The 21,140-nt window shown below is 43.0% G+C and overlaps 1 protein-coding gene across 4 annotated transcripts in view; it reads left to right on the plus strand.

Annotated features, from left to right (window-relative positions):
- Positions 1–21,140, plus strand: part of ABCC5 (ATP binding cassette subfamily C member 5) — an 80,576-nt gene that overhangs the window by 52,505 nt on the left and 6,931 nt on the right. For all 4 annotated transcript variants that reach the window (XM_058556226.1, XM_058556227.1, XM_058556228.1 and 1 more), the window contains 10 exons: positions 2,201–2,303; positions 5,159–5,343; positions 5,737–5,883; positions 6,169–6,298; positions 7,724–7,877; positions 7,969–8,097; positions 9,834–10,020; positions 11,400–11,489; positions 13,735–13,924; positions 17,133–17,292. In XM_058556226.1, the coding sequence (XP_058412209.1) occupies positions 2,201–2,303; positions 5,159–5,343; positions 5,737–5,883; positions 6,169–6,298; positions 7,724–7,877; positions 7,969–8,097; positions 9,834–10,020; positions 11,400–11,489; positions 13,735–13,924; positions 17,133–17,292 (1,475 nt within the window). The remainder of the gene's footprint in view (positions 1–2,200; positions 2,304–5,158; positions 5,344–5,736; positions 5,884–6,168; positions 6,299–7,723; positions 7,878–7,968; positions 8,098–9,833; positions 10,021–11,399; positions 11,490–13,734; positions 13,925–17,132; positions 17,293–21,140) is intronic.

The following is a 21,140-nucleotide window of genomic DNA, read 5'->3' on the forward strand; positions in this document are numbered from 1 at the left end:
AGCAAAAATAAACAAGTGGGACTACATCAAACTAAAAAGCTTCTGCACAGGAAAGGAAACCATCAACAAAATGAAAAGGCAATCTACTGAATGGGGTAAAATATTTGCAAATCGTCTGATAAGGAGCTAATATCCAAAATATGTAAAGAACTCATACAACTCAATACCAAAAAAAAATCAGAAGCTCTGGGGGCCGGCCCAGTGGCGTAGTGGTTAAGTTCGCATGGTCTGCTTTGGCAGCCCAGGGTTCGCAGGTTCGAATCCCAGGCGTGGAGTGATGCACCACTCATCAAGCGATGCTGTGGCAGGCATCCCACATACAAAATAGAGGAAGGTGGGCACATATGTTAGCTCAGGGCCAGTCTCCCTCACCAGAAACAAACAAAAAAAATCAGAAGATCTGAATAGACATTTTTCCAAAGAAGACATACAGATGGCCAACAGGTACATGAAAAGATGTGCTACATCACTAATCATCAGAGAAATGCCAGTCAAAACAACAGTGAGTTGTCACCTCACACCTGTTAGAATGGCTATCATCAAAAAGACAAGAAATAACAAGTGTTGGCAAGGATGTGGAGAAAAGGGGACCCTTGTGCGCTGTTGGTGGGAATGTAAATTGGTGTAGCCACTATGGAAGACAGCATGGAGGTTCCTCAAAAAATTAAAAATAGAACTATTATGATCCAGTAATTCCACTTCTGGGTATTTATGCAAAGAAAATGAAAACACCAACTTGAAAAGATATATTCACCTGCATGTTCATTTCAGCATTATTTATAATAACCAAGATATGGAAACAACCTAAGTGTCTATCAATGGATGAATGGATAAAGAAAATGTGATACACACACACACACACACACACAGGAATATTATTCAGCCACAAAAAAGAATGAAATCTTGCCATTTGCAACAACATGGATGGACTTCGAGGGCGTTATGCTAAGTGAACTAAGTCAGAGAAAAAATCCTTAGCATATGATCTCTTATATGTGGAATCTAAAAATAAATAAATAAATTTGTTAAAAAACCAAGCTCATAGTTACAGAGAACAGTTTGGTGGTTGCCAGAGGCAGGGGCTGGGAGGTGGGATAAATGGGTGAACTGATTTGTTTTTTGTTTTAGTTGAAATAAATTGAATTTAAAAAATTTAGAGCCCTATCGTGTTCCAAATGTGGCTCTAAAGTTTATATCATTTTCTGATTTTTTTCGCTGTCAATTTAAAAAGTCTAGTTGGAGAGCAAAGTGGGGTCATGAGGCTGACTATGACATGGAATTAAAGGTAGTAAAGTATATTAAGAGAATTTCCTATATAAAGATATAAGAGGAACTTGGAAAGGAGACCATTAAGTAGTTTCTATTTTCTCAGGTTCAATTTGATGAATATTTATAAAGTTTCTGTGTGCCCTATGCTGGGCAGTCTGGGTGCTAGGCCTTGTGTAGGTTATAACTGTGCGTGAGACATCATTTCTGTCCTTGAGGGACTCACAGTCTCCTAGGGAAGACCAATGCACTTATGCTTTTACAGGGAACTGTAACACCAGGTCACATTTATAGCAGCGTGCTATAATAGAGTACCGACCAAGTGCCTGGGAGAACTGGGGAGGGGTGAGCCTTATTCTAGAGGAGACTAAGTTGCCTTAGGGAGGATGTAAGATTTGAATCCCTCTGAATGAGGACAACTGTGACTGAGTTGGGACGAGGGAGGGGCATTTCAAGTGAAGAACACGGGAATGGGAGAGGAACTTGCAGAGTTAGACTGAGGCCAGAATGTGGAGGTCTTGCAAAACCAGGCTGAGAAGTTTGAGTTTATCCCGTGGTAGCAGTGGAAAACGATCAGATCTATGATTTGATTAGTGATGTGGCGATCAGAGAAGGGAGGAACGGAAATGACCCCAGCCCTAATACTTTGGTCAGGTCGGAGTGGGTGAGAACGGCATAAAGGCTACTGTGTTTGGAGTTTAGGTCTTTAGTGACTTTAGAGAGAGCAATGTCAATTGGATAACAGGGTAGCAACCCAGATCTCAAAGATTTAAGGAGTTGAGGAAGTACAAGAAATGAGTATAGGTGACCCTTTTAAGAAGTTGTATGTATCTCTTCTCAATAATAGCAGCAGCTCAATAGACGATTCTCTAATACGTCCTTTGGGCTTTTGTCTGAATGGCCATATCATGACTGGAGACACTTTTTTAATTAGATTAATTCAAAAAAGGAAACCAGTGGTTCACAGAAGAAAACCCAAGAGAAGGGTCCTAAAACAGGATCAGTCAAGAAGGAGAAAGCCGTGAAGCCAGAGGAAGGTAAGGACCTTTTTGAGATTTTAGATTTGTCATTACAGTTTATCAGAAATTATGCCATGTGGTAATTCATGACGTTTGATAGCATTGTGTGTTGTAGAGTATCTGGCCTTGTAATTCTGGGATGACAAAATTCTTGTGTAATATTAGGAGACCATGGGGCACCTTCTGTTTGCTTAAAGAGACCAAGGTGATAAGAGTGACCTTTCATCTTGTGCCTTCTCTTCCTCTTCGGGGTGGGGTCAGGTGTAGGTAGTCATAGCTGAGTCATCTTGAGTAAGGAAACACTGAATGGTGGGTAGAGGTGTACCCTTCCTTCCTGTGATTCACCTCTGCTCTTTAAAAGCCAGTGCCAACCAGGGCAGAGGCGTTCTGGCTCCGAGAATGCCCCCGTCCTTAGTAGCTCCTGTTAGAAGGATTTGCTCCTCCGCCTGTCGTGATGAGACTGCAGCAGGACTGCGCTGAGGACTTACAGCTAGGGTTTTTCCTCCTTGACTTTCCCTGTGCAGAGTCCTTGGTCCTGTTTTTTAAACCCTTTGTCTTATCAACTGGAACAAATCTTGGGAGTTAGAAATGGTATTTGGAATACCTTAGGCGTTTTCACCTTTGTGAATTTTAAGCTGCATGTCAGTTTATCAAAAAAAAAAAAAAAGAAAACATGCAGTCCTGTTTTAAAGCTCTTTTTATTGTGTCACCTCCTCACCTGACGTTTTTTATTGAAGTGTAGTTGACATACAACATTATGTTAGTTTCAGGTGTAACTCACCTGACGTTTTGAATCCAGGCCCTTTCCTGGATTTGCCACGATGGGCCTGTTTTCACTTCCTCGTTCTTAAGATTGCAGCAAGTGTTGGGTGTTAGGAGTTAACTCTCCTGATTTACCACTCTCTTCCTCTTTTCTTTCTTTTTTTTTTTTGTGTGTGTGTGGAAGGTCAGCCCTGAGCTAACATCTGTTGCCAATCCTCCTCTTTTTGCTGAGGAAGACCAGCTCTGAGCTAACATCCGTGCCCATCTTCCTCCACTTTATATGGGACGCTGCTGCAGCATGGCACCACAGCATGATGGTGCATCAGTGCGTGCCCAGGATCCGAACCCTGGGCCCTCACAGCGGAGCACGAGCACTTAACCGCTACGTCACCGGGCCAGCCCATCTTTTCTTTTTTTAATAAGCCACGTATGAGATTTTGACTTTAGGTGTAGTTTAAGATAACCTTACTCTCACAGCACACAAAAACAGCACAAAAGGCTGAGACATCTGTCAGTTCCTGCCACAAGCAGTATAAAAAAACAGAATATCCTTAGAAAACATTTGTTCTCATCTACATAGCACTAACCTGGAGACTCACAATTCTTAAAGTGCTCATGGTGTGTGTGGCTTGTTTCAAGATAATTAAACATCATATGTGATGAAGAGGCAGAGGCTTCCGGTAGGGCTGTTTCTCTGTAGTCTCCCATCAGCGTCAATCATCTGACCACCCTAGGGAGCCCCAAGGAGATATCCTGGAACGTCTTCTCTCCTCCTACAGCCAATCACTATGTCTTACTGAATTTACCTCCTGAAATTCCATCTCCATTGCCACGACCCTGGTTGTGGCCTTTATCATCTCTTACCTAGAGTGTTACAGCTGCCTCCTTTTAAACCTGTCCTCCACAAAGACAGCTGAGAGAGCTAGTTAAAAATAGGAGACCAACCAACCCACTTGCCTGCGTGAAGCCTTTCAGTGGCCTTGCATTTTCAAAGCAGTGTTTTCTAATCTTTGTCCTGATATGGCACAAATAGAAAATGCCATTATTTGTATGGGACACTGGGTTGCATGGAAGAGGCTGCTCACTGCCTGAGGTGACTGGTCTGGCCATCCAGGCCCACCTAATAGGGCCAGGGAGTCAAATCTCCACACACACCCATAGCCCATTCTCTTGAGAAGTTCTTGTCTGAAGGATCAAGTTCAAATGCCTTTATCCTCTCACCACAGCCTGCTTAACCAACCTAATCTCCTGTCACTCTTTATGTGCATGTAATCTAGCCATGCTAAACTGGCTGTCTGTACTTACTGTTTTGCTGTTTCCCACCTCTGTGCTGGTGCTCATGTATTTCCTCTGCCCCTATTTTTCTCCCCTTGGCCCACTCTGGCTTCCTTTTGAGATGCAGTATGGATTGCACAGAAAGTCTTCCCTGAAACCTTCCTGCTAACCACCCCACAGCTCCCCAAGTAGGGTAGGCACACCTCCTGGGTGTTCCCATCCTGCCCTGCATAGAGATCCAGTATTGCATTTAGCACATTTTACTATAATTATGTGGGTTTTTTTGTTGTTTTTTGTGTGTATGTGTGTGTATGTGTGAGGAAGATCAGCCCTGAGCTAACATCCATGCCAATCCTGCTCTTTTTGCTGAGGAAGACCGGCCCTGGGCTCTGTGCCTATCTTTCTCCACTTTATATGGGACACTGCCACAGCATGGCCTGACAAGCAGTGCATTGGTGCCTGCCTGGAATCCGAACCCCGGCCACCAGCGGCGGAGGGCGTGTACTTAACCGCTACACCACGGGGGCCAGCCCCTCTGTGTTTATTTATCCATCTGTCCTTCTAGACTGTGGAAGGATCCTCAGCCAGATCTCAAGGGCAGGGATCTGGTCTTAATCCTCTTTACTGCTCCAGGGCCTCATCCTGGGCCTGGTTCACAGTAGGTGCTTAATAAATGTTAAATGGATGAACAAAAGCTTCTGATGAAGAGGAAATAATTCTAATATAGGGCCCTGTGAAACTATGGGCTCTCTTTGATTCTGCTCTTCTATCAGTGACTTAGTTTTGGAAAGGTAGCTTTTTCCTCCTGAGTTCGTGTTTCTTTTTTTCTCACCTAGGGCAGCTCGTGCAAGTGGAAGAGAAGGGGCAGGGTTCAGTGCCCTGGTCAGTATATGGTGTCTACATCCGGGCTGCTGGGGGCCCTTTGGCATTCCTGGTCATCATATCCCTTTTCATGCTGAACGTGGGCAGCACCGCCTTCAGCAACTGGTGGTTGAGTTACTGGATCAAGCAAGGAAGTGGGGTAAGGTTACTCATTAAGGGGAAAATTACATGTCTAAGAATATGGCCATCTCTCTATATTCCCTGTGATTCTTAGGGAAACTGCTCTAGTTTTCAATTAAAAAAGCAATGAACAAGGATTACCTAGGATGAAAAGATGAGTCTCTAACATAACCTCAGAAGATAGTGCTCCCTGACCAACTCACGGGGCAGTAGGGCTTATCAGTAGCACACCTGTACCTGTCTGCCCTTGTCCATTAGAAAAGAGTGAAGAAGGGGAAAAACCTGCCTTGTGTTTGCCACAGCCAGGTCCCAGAGTCATTATCCTGCACCCTCCCTGAGCTGAGGATGGCCCTGAGGAGGGGTTCTTGGCTGTCCTTAGGAATCTGCCTCATAGAGCCTTGCCTCCAAACAGAACGCCACAGTGATGCAAGGGAACAAGACCTCTGTGAGCAGCAGCATGAAGGACAATCCCCTCATGCAGTACTATGCCAGCATCTACGCCCTCTCCATGGCAGTCATGCTGATCCTGAAAGCCATTCGAGGAGTGGTCTTTGTCAAGGTATGCGGTGGTGGCCTCTGCTCCTCCTCTCCCTGATGACTGTGTGGTCAGACTTCTGCATGGCATCTCAGGTTTATTCTGAGTAGTGGGGCTCCTTTGAAGTAGGAGGGCCCCAGCTGAAATGACCTGTATCCCATTAGCCTCAGCCTTTTCTTATTAGTCACCTCCTTCCTCCATGTCCATTTGCCCTTCAGCTTTGGGAGTAGATATCATGTGGAGTAGGACCTGAGCCTGCCTGAGTCCCTGGGTCCCTGAGCCCTGATCACTTTGTGCTCTGCTCCTTAGGGCACACTGCGAGCCTCCTCCCGGCTCCATGATGAGCTTTTCCGAAGGATCCTTCGAAGCCCTATGAAGTTTTTCGACACTACCCCCACGGGGAGGATTCTCAACAGGTTTTCCAAAGACATGGATGAAGGTATTTCTCACCGCTTCTTCCTGTTATTTTCTGGAGCACAAGCTGGAGCTCACTGCTCTCCAGCCTTCTAGATGACTCGCCAGATGTGCAGGTCTCTCCAGCCTTAGACTCTGAGAGCACAGCGGCTGCTGGTGTTTGCACTAGGAACACTATAGTTTTGGCATTTTCTCCATATTGCAGCTTGTATTTAGGCTAAGGACCCATCTGATTTTTCACTCTTCATCTAAAAGTTCTTGTTTGATCTTATTTAACCTGAAAACAAGTTCAGAGGATTGAGTTAGTATAAAGGCTTGGGACAGGGGCATCTGAGATTCCAAAACACGTATTTACGTGGGGGTAGTGTAGGTAATGCATTGGTCCTGGACACTTACCACCTACAACCTCTGGCAGGTTTTCTGGATGCTGCCTAGGCTGTGCCAGCACCAGAACTTAAATACTCCCATAGCCCAGAATAATAGTAACGACCCCTGACACTTATTGAGGGCTTACTGTGTAACAAGCAGTGTGCTGAATGTTTTGCATTCATTATCCTAATCCTCACAGCAGCGCTACGGGGTGGGTATTGTTTCACCCACTGAATACATGGGAAAGCTGATGTCTAGAAAGGTTGAATGACTTGCCCAAGATTGCACAGCTATTAGATAACAAACCTGGGAATTGAGCCCAGATCTTTTTACCCCAGAACTAATGTTTTTAACTACTGCCCTGTGCCGCCTCCATAGAAGCAGTGTGTTTCAGATGTTGATAGGCTAGTGTAAAGCCATGGCCAGAGGTAAGAAGGGATCAAAACCATCACTGATACATAGAGCTGATGCATGACATGATCCCATTTCTGCTAAACACACGTGCACACACAAATAGAGAAAAGACTGAAAGAAAAAATCAGTGGTATCAACACGTCTGGGATTTGTATGAAAATACTCCAGCCAAAAAGAAAAAAAGCGAGGGAGAGGAGATAGCCAAAAGGAGATGAAGAAAATATTGATAATTGTTGGATATTCTCTTGGCTTTTGTGTGTGTTTAAAACTTTCCATGATGAAAAATTTCTTAAATCTTAGCAGCAGTTCATTGGTATTGGTAAGAATAAAGATTATGTTTATTTTCTTTTTTGCATATTTATTTTCCAAATATTCTACAACAAGCAAGTATTACTTTGTAAAGGGGAAAAAAATGTTTAAAGGACTTGGGCGGCATAGTGAACCAAAAAGAGGACCCAGAGAAGAAAGACCATCTGAATTTTCTTGGGACAAGAAAAATTAGAGCAACCAGGTTTCCAGATTTTTCTTTGATCAGACTGTTTAGAAGACAACACACAAATTTCAGATAGGGATTTTGGGAACCTCTTTTGCTTTTCTTAAATTTTTGGTTCTGTTTTCCCTTGCGGATCCCAACAGTCTGACACTTGTTGCTTTACGGTTTCCCCAGTCGACGTGCGCCTGCCGTTCCAGGCCGAGATGTTCATCCAGAATGTCATCCTGGTGTTCTTCTGTGTCGGAATGATCGCAGGGGTTTTCCCATGGTTCCTCGTGGCAGTGGGGCCCCTCTTCATCCTCTTTTCAGTTCTGCACATTGTCTCCAGGTAAACAGGAAGTGTTCATGTCTTCCAGGGCCAAGGATGAAGCCAGAGTTGCTAGTCTATCGCTCTGACAAAGAACTCATTCTCTCTCCAGGGTCCTGATTCGAGAGCTGAAGCGTCTGGACAATATCACGCAGTCGCCATTCCTCTCCCACATCACGTCCAGCATACAGGGCCTTGCCACCATCCATGCCTACAATAAAGGGCAGGAATTTCTGCACAGGTCAGTGCTGATGGGGGCCAGAGGGCTCAAAGGGGAGCCAGCAGCCCAGCACTTAATAAGACTCTAAATTGCCTTTCAAGGCTGGAGTTAGAGATTATAAAGCTCATTACTTAATATTTAAAGTATACTATATTTTTTATACTATATTTAAAGTATTAGTGATTTAGTGGTCTTTGATTAAAATTCACTTGCTTCCTGGAACTCCCTTCTGAGCAAATGAGATGACAAAAACACAGGTTTGGAGCCTATTGGCTTTTGGCTCTGAATGGCTACATTTGATGGAGTTTTGCTTTTTTTTTTTTTTTTTTTTTGGAACAGTGAAAGATAGTCATTGAAATTAGACTGACATTTTACTTAGCTGTTGAATATTGTTTATATGAGAAATTTATGTACATTGTGGAGATTTGTATTAAGAAGAGATTGGAACTAACCTAAATGTCTTTTAATAGAGGACTGGTTAAATAAGCTATGGTATCCCCATGTAGTGGAATAGTATGTGGCCCTTAAAAAGAATGAAGTAGCTCTGTAGGTATTGCTATGGAGTGATCTCTCAGGTATATTAGTGAAAGAGCAAGGTACAGATGGGTATGTATGGTATACTCCCTTTTAAGTATGTGCTTGTATGTGTAACATTTAGAATATCTATGAAAGGATACACAGGAAACTGATAGTTGCCACTGGAAAGGGGAACCGAGTAGCTTGGGGATGGGCAGGAGAAAGAGTGACTTCTCTTGGAAAAACCTTTTACATATTGTATTTTGTGCATATATTATCTATTCCAAAAATTAAGTAATTCATTTTGAAAAGAAAATCTAGAATAGAAAGGTTAGATTAAATGACTCAGATAATACATCCTTACTTTAAGTGAAAAAAAGTAAAATACACTGACTATGTACACGTGTATATACATACACACGTAAATGTGAGTGCACTGAAAAAAATGCTGGGAGGAAATGCAGCAGAAGGTTAACGTTGGTTTTCACTGAGTGGTGAGAATAGTGGACTTTTGCATTTTCCTCTTCTTTTTCTAAATTTTCTCTAAAGAACACATATCTTGTGTAGGGAAGAAACATGATTTTATTTTTAGCACTTCCTGCTCTGGAGTTCTAATTGTGTGTGGCACCTGAGCCTTCAGGTGGGGTCTGACCTGCTCTCTAGGACCCCCTAGTGACAGTAATGTCTCGATCCTTCAATGGCAAAGGTTGTCCAGGTCTTTTTTGCTGTGGTTTAGCTCGCTGCTCCTGGTTCTTTGCTCCATGGCCTTGGGAAACAAGTACCATTCTGCCCAGCAGTGGTGCGTCAGCAGGTGATTTTCCGCTTCCCCATATTCAGCCTGAGAGTTTCTTTTTCCTAGTCTTGGGTCATTTCTGCAGTTTGCCTTTGTAACTTCTCCTTTGAGAAAATGACCCCTGACCTAAGACATTTTTCTAAAGCTTAGTACAGCCTCTGTTTGATCTCCTTCTCCTATGCTTTCCCTATGCTGTTGAAGTATGTATTTTTTCCTAACATCTTGAATAGTTTCTTTGAAAGGCTAAAACTGGAAAAAACCCTGTCTTCCTATGTGTGGGGCCTGGAATACTCTGTACTTTTTAAGTTTCCATATCATTCTCGTACTTACAAATAGAAGGACTTAAATATTAGCCTTCCAACCATAGTTCACCAAAGCTTTGACATCATCCATGACCAGTGCTGTGTGGTACTTTATTTGCCTATTTGGTATTCTGTCTTCCTCACAGGTACCAGGAGCTACTGGATAACAACCAAAGTCCTTTCTTCTTGTTCACGTGTGCAATGCGGTGGCTGGCTGTGCGGCTCGACCTGATCAGCATTGCCCTGATCACCACCACTGGGCTGATGATTGTTCTCATGCACGGGCAGATTCCCCCAGCCTACTCGGGTCTTGCCATCTCTTATGCTGTCCAGGTCAGTCTCTGGGATGGGGACCTCATCTTGCCTCATTAGAGTCCTTCCTTTGTTGGCCTAGGAGAGGCATGGTAGGGGGCTCAACACTACGCCACCATTTCACCTCCCTTCTCCTGGTCTGCTTTGGCAGTAACAATCTGTACTTGGCTGGGGCAGGTAGGATGGGAGAGAGGTAGGAGTGGTTTATAGGAATAAAGGGATTTAAGTCTGTTGCATGTGTTTAAGAACTAGGTGCTGTTTTCTTCATAAATAAACATGATTTTGAAAATAGTTTCTTAATTGTGGATTTCTGTGTTCACCACCCTTTCATCTCTGGCCTCTTCCTAGTCTTCTAAGAAATACTATATCCTCAGTATACTTCTTCTGTGCATTTTATTTTCAGGCCCCTGGTTTTCCCAATACTGTTACATATGTAAACCCTTCTGGTCCCTAGGGCTGGTTGAAGGTCTTTAAATAGCTCAAAGAACAATTGGGAACTTGAGCACTGACTAGATATTTGAAGATGTTAAAGAATTAGTATTAATTTTTTAAGATGTGATAGTGGTACTGTGTTTTTAAAGAGTCTTTATGTTTTAGAGAGATACAAGCTAAAATATTTAAGGATAAAATGTTAGGCTGTCTGGGATTTACTTCCAAATAATACAGAGGGATAGGGTGGTGTGGATGAAAGAATTTTGGCTATAAGTTGAAAATTTTTTAAGATGGATGTTTGGTACATGGGAGTTCATTATACTGTCTTCTCTACTCTTGTATTTGTTTGACATTTTTCCTTATTGGAAAGATAAAAATTAATAAGTAACCAAAGGAAACCCAAGAAGAGTTGTGTATCTTCACAGATACCCAAAGACGTTATGCAGACTTACTTGATTATTGAATGGGGAAGAATACATATTATATATACAGTGTTTCAGAATCCTCAGTCTGAGGTGCACAGGGACTCTGCATGCCCTTTTTGCCTAGCCTTATTATTTGAGTTTCCTGGAAGCATTCCCACTAATTGCTCACAGGTTAATATATATTTCCATTTATCGTGACTGCCACAGCAGGTGCAGGTACAAGTATGATGCCAGAAGTTATTCAGCTACAGATATGTGTTACTGGAAATGTAAAGATGGATGGAGAACCTTTGGATACAGGAAAGTTAGTGCCAGTAGTGCCACAATGCCTCCTGTATTCATTGAGAATTGTAGTTGACTGGGGGTTAATAGGCATTGTCTTAAATATTTAGAGAATGACTGAGTCCCTAAAATCGGCTGCTGCATGTGCCCAGTTAGTTCTTATAATTGAGTTGTGGTCCCCTAGATGAAGGAGATTTTCACTGTTAGCCCGGTGTCTATATATAATGAATTCTCTCTTGGATTTTTGCTTTCCATTATCAGTTAACGGGGCTGTTCCAGTTTACCGTCAGACTGGCGTCCGAGACAGAAGCTCGCTTCACCTCAGTGGAAAGGATCAACCACTACGTCAAGGTCAGGCTGCTCCAGGCCATTCACTGCGATCTGACCCTTCGTGGGGTTGTTTTACCCTTGTATTGCCTCAGGTGGATGTGCGAGAGGACGCTTGTGTTCTCTGCCTTATCTTATCCATGGGAGAGGACCAGCAGTCTCTCCAGCTGGAGATGTGTGGAATGGAGAAGAGAATATCATAACAGTTTCCAAACATATTTGTGAATTGTATCTGATTAAGAACTTATGTTCATCAGCTAATTTCCAAAATGTTCAGAATCTTGTTAGTTCAGTTAAGCTGACTAATGTAACATTTTCCTTACACTGTTTAAAACCATGTATTGTTTTAGATCTTAGTCTGGTTCACTTGTTCTTGACCAGGGTTGGCTGTCAGGATCCTCTGTTGAGCTTTAGGCAAAGGCAGACATGGGCCTCATCCCTGGAGGTTCTGGTGCAGTAGATCCCTCGCTAATTCTAAACTGCATTCACAGTTTAGAAACCAGTTGACTTAGCTGATACTGAGATTACCTGGCTCTTCCCACCTTCCCTCAGTAACCCCTGTGGTCTTGCTATGGGGCAGTGGCTTGCTGGTGTCCTAATTGGAACTCTGAAAGTAATTTTCTATTGAGAGAAGCAGAGTCATGAGTAGCGAGGATTCTTAAATTTAGCTCAGTTCTCAGGAGTTAACCTATTTTGTGAACTGCCCGGACACTTTATCAGCTATTTATATCATTGTTTACATGGGAAGAATACATTCCAAGTTCCAAATAATTGACTTACAAACACGGTTTTGAAAAATGACCCTTTGTGTACAGCATGGTGACTATAGTTAATAATATCCTGTTGTGTATTTGAAAGTTGCTAAGAGAGTAAATCTTAAAAGTTCTCATCACAAGAAAAAAAAATTGTAACTGTATGGTGATAGATGTTAACTAGACTTATTTATGGTGATAATTTTGCAATATATACATATCTTGAATTATTATGTTCTACACCTGAAATGAATATGTCAATTATATCTTAATTTTTAAAAATAAGTTAAAGAAAAGAAAAGAAAAATGACCCCTTTCGGTTGAGAACTAGTATATTATGTAAACTGCATTTTCTAGGATTGTTTTGACAATGAACCTCACACTAGTCGTGGGATATTTCTTAAACTTACAAATGATTATTCTCAGAAAGAATGGCAGATAGCTGTCAAATATATCTGCTAATAACTATTCCTTTTGTTTATACATTAGCCTCTTTGCCCAATGCTCTTGTCTGTGGATGGGTATACATACAGGTGTGTAGTGTTTGATTTAATATCACTGTTAGTGAGAGTCTCTTGCTGGAGAGGTCAGGGTGATGGTCAGCCATGGTACAGAGTGGACCCTGCACAAGCCAGCCACATATCTGAGAACTGGCTTCCCGCTGCCAGTCCCCAACCTGGATGCCTGTCCCAACATGGAGTCCTTCCAGCTCGGAGTTTTAGACTTCAGTTCCACACCCTCTACCTGGAGCATGACAGTCTTTGGCCCTTACTTCCCTATAAGGCTATAAGCCCCATGGTTAGTTGCCAGAGAGTTTTAAAACATTGCAGAGTACCACTGTTGGTAACAAAAATTACCCAAGCAGTTGTTTTAAACACAGCATTTTAAAGGTGGAATGGATTTCCAAGATTATGTAATCCCGTGCCTACAATTGCAAATGAGAAACGAAGATGTAGAGTGAAGAAGTGATATAGCCAGATCACCCAGCTATGAGTGGCGGGTTTGGGAATAGAGTCCATGTCTCCTGGATTGACTGAGATACATCAGAATGCCACAATCTGATTAAATGTTCGATAAATGTTAGTTTCCTTCCTTTGGTTTAGACCAGTGTTTGTCAAAGGGTGGAATTCTGTTTTGAGTGGAATATTTTCAAAGAATTCCAGTAAAAACGGCTGTGATTGAAGAGGAGTGGAAGCCTCATGCCCCACCCTTGGCCTCCCAGGCAGTTTTGTGGAAGAATTCCTTAAGACAGAAGGCAGTTTGAAAGCCACTGCCCTCCCCAAGCTGCTGCTTAGTAGCTGTTGTAAACTGCTAAGTGTAAACTTTGTAGCCGTTGTACTCTGTCTAGTTTAGTGGTGATAAGCATTTACCGCCCAGGGAGTCTTTCACAGCAAGGGGACATGGTGGCAGCTGCCTCTGTGTGTCTATGGTTGTCTGGTTTTACTTCCCTATGACAAAGCCTTGCAGCTCCCGCGGAATCTGTGGTCAGTCTGAACCGGCCACTTCTGTCTCCCCAGACTCTCTCTTTGGAAGCACCTGCCAGAATTAAGAACAAGGCTCCCTCTCCTGACTGGCCCCAAGAAGGAGAGGTGACCTTTGAGAATGCAGAGATGAGGTACCAAGAAAACCTCCCTCTGGTCCTGAAGAAAGTGTCCTTCACCATCAAACCTAAGGAGAAGATTGGCATTGTGGGGCGGACGGGATCAGGTAAGGATATGCCGAGGCCTCTCTGGAGAAACGTTTGAACCTATTGGAGTTAACTTGGGGGCCCATGATTTGCTGTTTACTGAATATCACTCACGTCCCTTCAAACCGGATCCCTATTAAATGAGTGATTGGTGCCTCAGGTGTCTCTGAAACCAATTTTCTAGGTTTATTTTCAACCCTGCTTTGATAACATTTAGCACTTTTTCTATTCCTAGAAGTATACATTCTCAGTGCAGGACGCTTGGAGTATACAGCAAGTACGAAGGGGAAAAGGACCTGTAACTCAGCTCTCCAGAGATGATCACTATTAATATGTTGGTGGATATCTTGTTAGGCTTTTTCTGTCAACAAATAATGTTTACAAAGAGGGGGTCCTTTCACGCTGGTTCACGGCCTGCTTTTAAAATTTCCAAATATTTTCCATGTCAGTTAATATTCTATGATTTCTACGCTGCATGACATAAAATCCTATTTTATGGATGTACCATAATTTATATTTAACCAATAAATATATTTATATTTCTATGAAGTCAAAATATACAAAAAGTTTAAGGTCTCTGTGCTATATTGCCAGTATAGCCTCATATTTGTCAGCGGCTAACACAACTCTAAATAAGGAAACTATGTTCCTTTGAAGACAGAAATTATTTTCTTGATCTGATATCAGTTGCAAAGAAATAGAGAATTTGCCTTCATTTTAGGCATTTTACTTCACTCTGAATCTTAGAAGGTTATTACTGTATGCCCTTTAGATTTCTAGGGTCAAGACTTGAGTAATTAATTTCTTTCTCTCTTTCCTTCCCGAATAACATATCAAAGACTGAGTCTTGTCTTCCGTTACTAACCTGTTTACCCTTGGCTCTGAGGTCTCTCTGAGTCAGTTCTCATCAGCTTTCTGGGCTCCACGCTTCCTTGGCATCAAAACTCTTCTAGCTTTTTTTCTTGCTGTTAAAAAAAAAAAGCCTCGTATCTTTTTGGCCAATTTACCTTAAAGAACCCACTAAGAAGAAAAGAAAAAGCCATTTCCTGCTTCCTGTTTGAAGGAATTATTTCGCGTCAAAACAAGACACTGCCTCTAGGTTTTTACACTGGAAAGAGAATGTTCAGCCAAGGAGGATTACGGGCTGTCCCCAAAATTCTTGTTTTGCTCTCTCCCTCAAATTCCTTGTGTTACATTGGCTCCCAGGGGTACACTGCTCTCTTGAAAGCTCTGACTGATGTCCCTTCCCATGATCTCCTTTTAACACAGGTGAGACAGGCAGAAATATTCACCAAGACTTAATTAAACCATAAATAGTGACAGAAGAGAAATAAACAAAAATAAAATAATTATAAATAGCCTGACTTAACAAAGTCTGAACTCTAATCCTAGTAAGCTTCTCCCAAGGCTCATAGACCCCTGGCTCTGCCGTGATCTCAATCAAGAACACCACCGTGAGGACTCATTGCCTCTTTTACCAGCACATTCCATCAATGCAAAGGTAGTCTAGATTCAGAGAAGTATAAAATCTTCCAGTCCAGGTGGCCCAAATCTAGGCATCTTTTGTTAAAGTGGAACAACTTGGCCCGTGTATTTGAGCACCATTCCTTCCTTAGCTTAGATCTTAAAACAAGCACTGTCTCAGCACTGAGGAAGGGTCTTCTGCCTTCCTTATATCTGGGTAAGGGGCCACTAACCAGATCCCCCAATCCCGACTACAGCCCTTCACTTCTAGGAGGAGAAGGCCTCATTAAGAACTGTCCCGCTACGTGGACTTGGATATCCCAACTCGTTTCTGGTAGAGGGATGTGAAGATTGCTGCCTTAGGAAGATGCATATTACTTGGAGTTCCCATTAGGTTGTTTGACAGGGATCTGCTCAGGGGACAAATCCCAGTAGTGGGGATGTGGCTGCAGACACTGGGGGCAAGGCGGGATATTTGTACCCTCAGTGACTGCTGAGTAGACAGAGTCATGAGGCTCCCAGGGGAGGTCTTTCAGAACATGGAGGCAGGAGGAGGGTAAGGAGGGTCAAGAATCAGGCAGCCAGCTAAGGAAAAGTGATCTAACAGCTACAAACCTGTAGCTCTAAATCTAAACCATGGGTCTGAGTTGCAGAAAAGTAGACGGGACGATGTGAAGCTTTTCTGGGAGGGGGACACTATATTCAGAGAGCTTTTTAAATGTTTATGTCCTTTGACATAGTGATTTCAGTTTTGAGAATCTGTCTCAAGGAAATGAGGTAGGAGCAAAGTTTGAGCACTAACATGAACACCACAACATTGTTATAGTAAGTTTTAAATCAACTGTGTGTCCGACGTTAGAGGACTGGTTAAGTAAGTAACAGTACATCCACATGATGGAATATATTGCAGCCACTAAAATTTTATTTTTAAAAGTTTTTAATAATATGGTTGAGTGCTTGTTGTATAAAGTTAAATGTAAAAAGGCAATTACAATTTTTTATTTCTGGTATGATCTCAACTCTGAGAAAAAGACTGAAAGGAAATGTGTCAAAAATAACAGTAGTGTGATTATGGGAGATTGATATTAGCTTCTTGAATTACTTAAATAACTTTTAAAGTGAAGATTCGATTAAGAAAAGCTGTTCTGCTTATCACCATAATACTGAACTCATTATTTTATCCTCCAAACCTGCTTTTCTGCCACAGTTCCCTATCATGGCAGAGTCATCTGGCCACTCATTGACTCAAGCCAACACCTCCTTCCCTTGCGTGTTTACCCGGGAACTTCTTCCATTCCCCAGCTGCTGCGGCAGCGATGGGAGGCCTTGTCTTGTTTCTCTCTCAGCTGCGATAAGGGGACAGAAAAGAGAGAAGACATCTTGTTCTCTGGTTTGCCCCTAGGTCTTTGCTGTAAGATCTCTGTTCTCCTCACTTTGCCCGAGAAGCATTAAAGCCTATGTACTTGTTCCTAAAGTGAAAAGGAGGCATTTTTCCATTTAAGTCTCATGAAAGTGTGGCAGTCCCTCCAAATTATTTTCAGGCTGAAGCTGTGTGATTTAAATGTGTATGCTTGGTAGCTCAGGAAAGTTCATCGTTTTTTTCTGTTTCTGGCTATCATTTTATACACTATCTCAGCTAATCAGTCAAAATAATAATTGAATAGAAATCGAAAAATAGATGATTTTGCCTTGAGAATAAACCAGTTTTGTCTTCACAGAATTTGCTAATTGAGCGACTTTTCTGCATGTCTTCTGACTCATCAGGGAAGTCCTCTCTGGGGATGGCCCTCTTCCGTCTGGTGGAGTTATCTGGAGGCTGCATCAAGATTGACGGAGTGAGAATCAGTGACATTGGCCTTGCTGACCTCCGAAGCAAACTCTCCATCATTCCTCAAGAGCCAGTTCTGTTCAGCGGCACCGTCAGGTGAGGATCTGAGCGCCCATGTGCTTCGTGCCTCATGTCAAGGTCAAGTGGGCATGGTAGAGCCTCATCTGGCTCTCAGATCTCTTATCTGGGACTGAGATCTGAGACCTCTGGTCTAGTGCTTTCCCACTACGTCGTGTGCTTCCTGTTGCAGAAATAGGGGCAGCTCCACTGTACAAGCCACTTCATGAATTCTAAATAGGGCCTGGAGGCCCTGCAGCATGTTGGTAAAGCAGTCAGAGAGATCTGGGCTCAGATCTCTGCTCTGTGACTTCAGACAAGTTACTTGACCACTCCTAAGCTTGTTTCTTTATCCATAAAATGGGAATATTATTAAAACTTGTTGTGAAGACTGAATAAATTCACATAAATTTTTTTTTTGTGAGGAAGATCAGCCCTGAGCTAACATCCGATGCTGATCCTCCTCTTTTTTTGCCGAGGAAGATTGGCCCTGAGCTAACATCCGTGCCCATCTTCCTCTACTTTATATGGGATGCCACCACAGCATGGCATGACAAGTGGTGCATCGGTGTGCGCCCGGGATCCGAACCCCCAACCCCCAGGCCGCTGAAGTGGAGCGTGCACACTTAACCGCTTGTGCCACTGGGCCAGCCCCATAAATTCACACAAATTATACAAGCAAAGAGGCTGGCAAATGTTGAGCATTCAGTAAACAGTAGCAGCCATCATCAGCCTCATCACCATCATCCTCCATCTTCCTCCCACTCCACACTGTCATCTCTCTTAGATACGCTTGAAGTTGCAGTTCTAATGATGGTTTTTAGGCATCATTACTACTCATGTTTTTCCATTTTCCAGTATCCCACCTTTGGTACGTACTCTAGAATGATGCCTCTCTTTGAAATCTGCCAGCACATCAAAGATAAAATTCCTCTTCTTGACCTGTTAAAATAGTAACTAAGAAGGAAATATATTGGGCCAGCCCTGTGGCTTGGCGGTTAAGTGCTCGCACTCCGCTGCTGGCGGCCCGGGTTCGGATCCTGGACGCGCACCGACGCACGCTTCTCCGGCCATGCTGAGGCCACGTCCCACATACAGCAACTAGAAGGATGTACAGCTATGACATACAACTATCTACTGGGGCTTTGGGGGGAAAAAATAAATAAATAAAATCTTTAAAAAAAAAAAAGAAGGAAATATATTTAATCCCATTATCTTTCCTATACTTTATCCTACCTTTAGCCTCAAGCTTTTGCCTCCTAAAAACAATGGGTTTCTATAATTTGCATCCATTTCTATTCAAGTTCTCCTCTCTTTCGAAATAGAAACAGCTTTAACTGTATAGTCGACCTAGATAGGACTTCTTTTTTTAAATCATTCTAAAAGTAATATTGCCATTTCTTCTTTAGTTTTTAGCAGTTTCCAAAAAAATTGAGACCAGCGTAATTTTAAATAACTGCCGGCAGTATTCAGACTTGTCTTTAAAACTAGGTCTGCCCCTCCCCACTCCCTATTCTTTGGAAATGGCATTTGAACTCGCTGACTCGAGGTTTGGTAGATAAACTGAATTCTCACCTACATTCACGTCAGGTCAACACTCTTGAGTGTGTTTATTTTGGCATTTCTCTAAAACACTAAGGAATTTGGACAGCGCAGACTGGATCTGTTGATGATCCTAAGTCATTCCCTTTGGGAACTGAGGTCAAACAAGCGACAGCAGATGAGAATGAGAATTATTGAGGACTCAGGTCTAAAATGGAGAAATTGAGAGGTGTTGCCAGATCTGCTCTTCCTTCCCATAAATCTATTTTTAGATGCCACAGGGATGGGCCTGGGCTCTTGTGCACTCTCCTCTGTGTGGCCTCCTGAAGTTATCACAACACCTCTGTTAATCACCACCTCAAGAGGCATTCCGTCTCTGCGAAAACCAGAGTTAGGCCTGCTTCCTCAGAGGTCTTGACCTTTCGTCACTTTTCTTTTTCCAGCATCTTCAAGATCTCCTCCTCTGCTTTCAGATTCGCACAGGCCTCCCTCATCTTGAAAAAAATTTTAATACCATCTCTGCTGCTCTCTTAGTCTTTTTCATTTACTCCACTTACTCCTCTTGCCTTTTTTCACCTACAACTTTTTTTTTAACCTAATTTTACTCTTAACAACTAAAGGCCAAAGTCAGTCCATATTTCTGAATGACTGTTTTGAGCTTTCCTTTAGCTTCCTGACAGAAGGTGGTCTGTGAGCCCCAAAGTCTCCTGTCCTGAGGCCCGCCACTGCTAAGGGGTCACCCCAGAGGACAGGACAGTGTGGGTCAGCACAGTGTCTTCGGTGTACCAGGAGGGGATTGCTGTGTCCTCTCACACCCTGGGAGATATTCTTGGCCTCATTTAGCACTGGCCAATAGGCGAGCTTAGAAAATTGCTAAAAATAAAACAAAGAACCAAAGATGAAAATGCTCTTTTGACAACATTAGGACTCCAGGAGTTCTGACTATTAAAAATAAATGCCTTCATGTTCAGAGGCTTTTCTTTCTATGCGTCCATCCTGCTTGAATACTTTTGATGCAGTGGATGCATAACTTTGCTTTCATTTCTGTCTGTTGTTCAGACCCAGGGCCTTCTGGCTGCTCTGAGGATGGGTATTTTTTTCTCTTCCTGATTAAGCTCCCTGTTGAGATCAGTCTGGTCTGCCTCAATGTGTATGTATACCACCTGCTGGTGTATATAAATATTTCTTACATATCTGGAACCCACTGCTTAGTCTTCAGAGGCTCCTCAGCTGGTGTGATGGGCCTGGGGGGTTGGCCCGGTGGCGTAGTGGTTAAGTTCACGTGCTCTGCTTCGGTGGCCCAGGGTTTGCAGGTTCGGTTCCCGGGTGCAGACCTACACACCGCTCATCAAGCCATGCTGTGGTGGCGTCCCACATACAAAATAGAAGAAGATTGGCACAGATGTTAGCTTAGGGCTAATTTTGCTCAGCAAAAAGGGGAATATTGGCAACGGATGTTAGCTCAGGGCTGATCTTCCTCACCAAAAAAAAAAAAAGAGAGAGAGAGAGAGAAAGTCTCCTAGGCGAGTCCAGAGATGGCCCAAAGGACATGAGCCAGGTGTATGCCAATCTGTGCTTCCTCCTCTCAGGTAGAGTTCTGTGAACATGACCTGCTTCATTTGCATGCCCATAATTAGTAACCCCAGACATGGAGACAAATATGGCACAGAGCTATGGTTCTCCCAGAGACTTTCCTATTTCCCTTATGCCAAGCATAATTTTATGAGCAAAGCAAATTATGCTTAATACCTTTCAGATCACTAGACCTGTAAATGTGATGTTTAGATCAAGACAAGACACCCAAAATTAATATAACATCCCAGTTTCCACCAAATATCTCTTCTGCCACTGCCTCTCCACCCTCACCCTCTGTGACAAAGAGCTTTTTCTCTTGTCTTTAACATTTCCAGAAATATCTAGTCCTGTTCTTTTGGTATCATCCTTGACTTCCTTGAGGTAGATACTGTTGGTACAGTAAGCAAGAATAGTCCCCAAACTGGTTTTCTGTACCAATAAATTCCTTTCTCTTGAGTCGCCCTTTACGCTCTCCCTTGTCTGCCCTTCTGCTGGATCGGCTCCTTTCCTGGTCAGGCTAGCTATCATCGAGTCCCCTGCTCAGGGCTCTCACCTTAGTGCCTCAGGAAGAAAAAGGGGGTTTTTCTAAGGTTGTACATAGAGATGTATTTTGTGTGTGTGTGTGAAGATCAGCCCTGAGCTAACATCCATGCCAATCCTCCTCTTTTGCTGAGGAAGACTGGCCCTGGGCTAACATCTGTGCCAATCTTCCTCCACTTTCTGTGGGATGCCGCCACAGCATGGCCTCACAGGCCGTGCATCAGTGCGCG

The sequence above is a fragment of the Diceros bicornis genome, chromosome 15, assembly GCF_020826845.1.
Source record: "Diceros bicornis minor isolate mBicDic1 chromosome 15, mDicBic1.mat.cur, whole genome shotgun sequence".
Classification (NCBI taxonomy): Eukaryota; Metazoa; Chordata; class Mammalia; order Perissodactyla; family Rhinocerotidae; genus Diceros; species Diceros bicornis.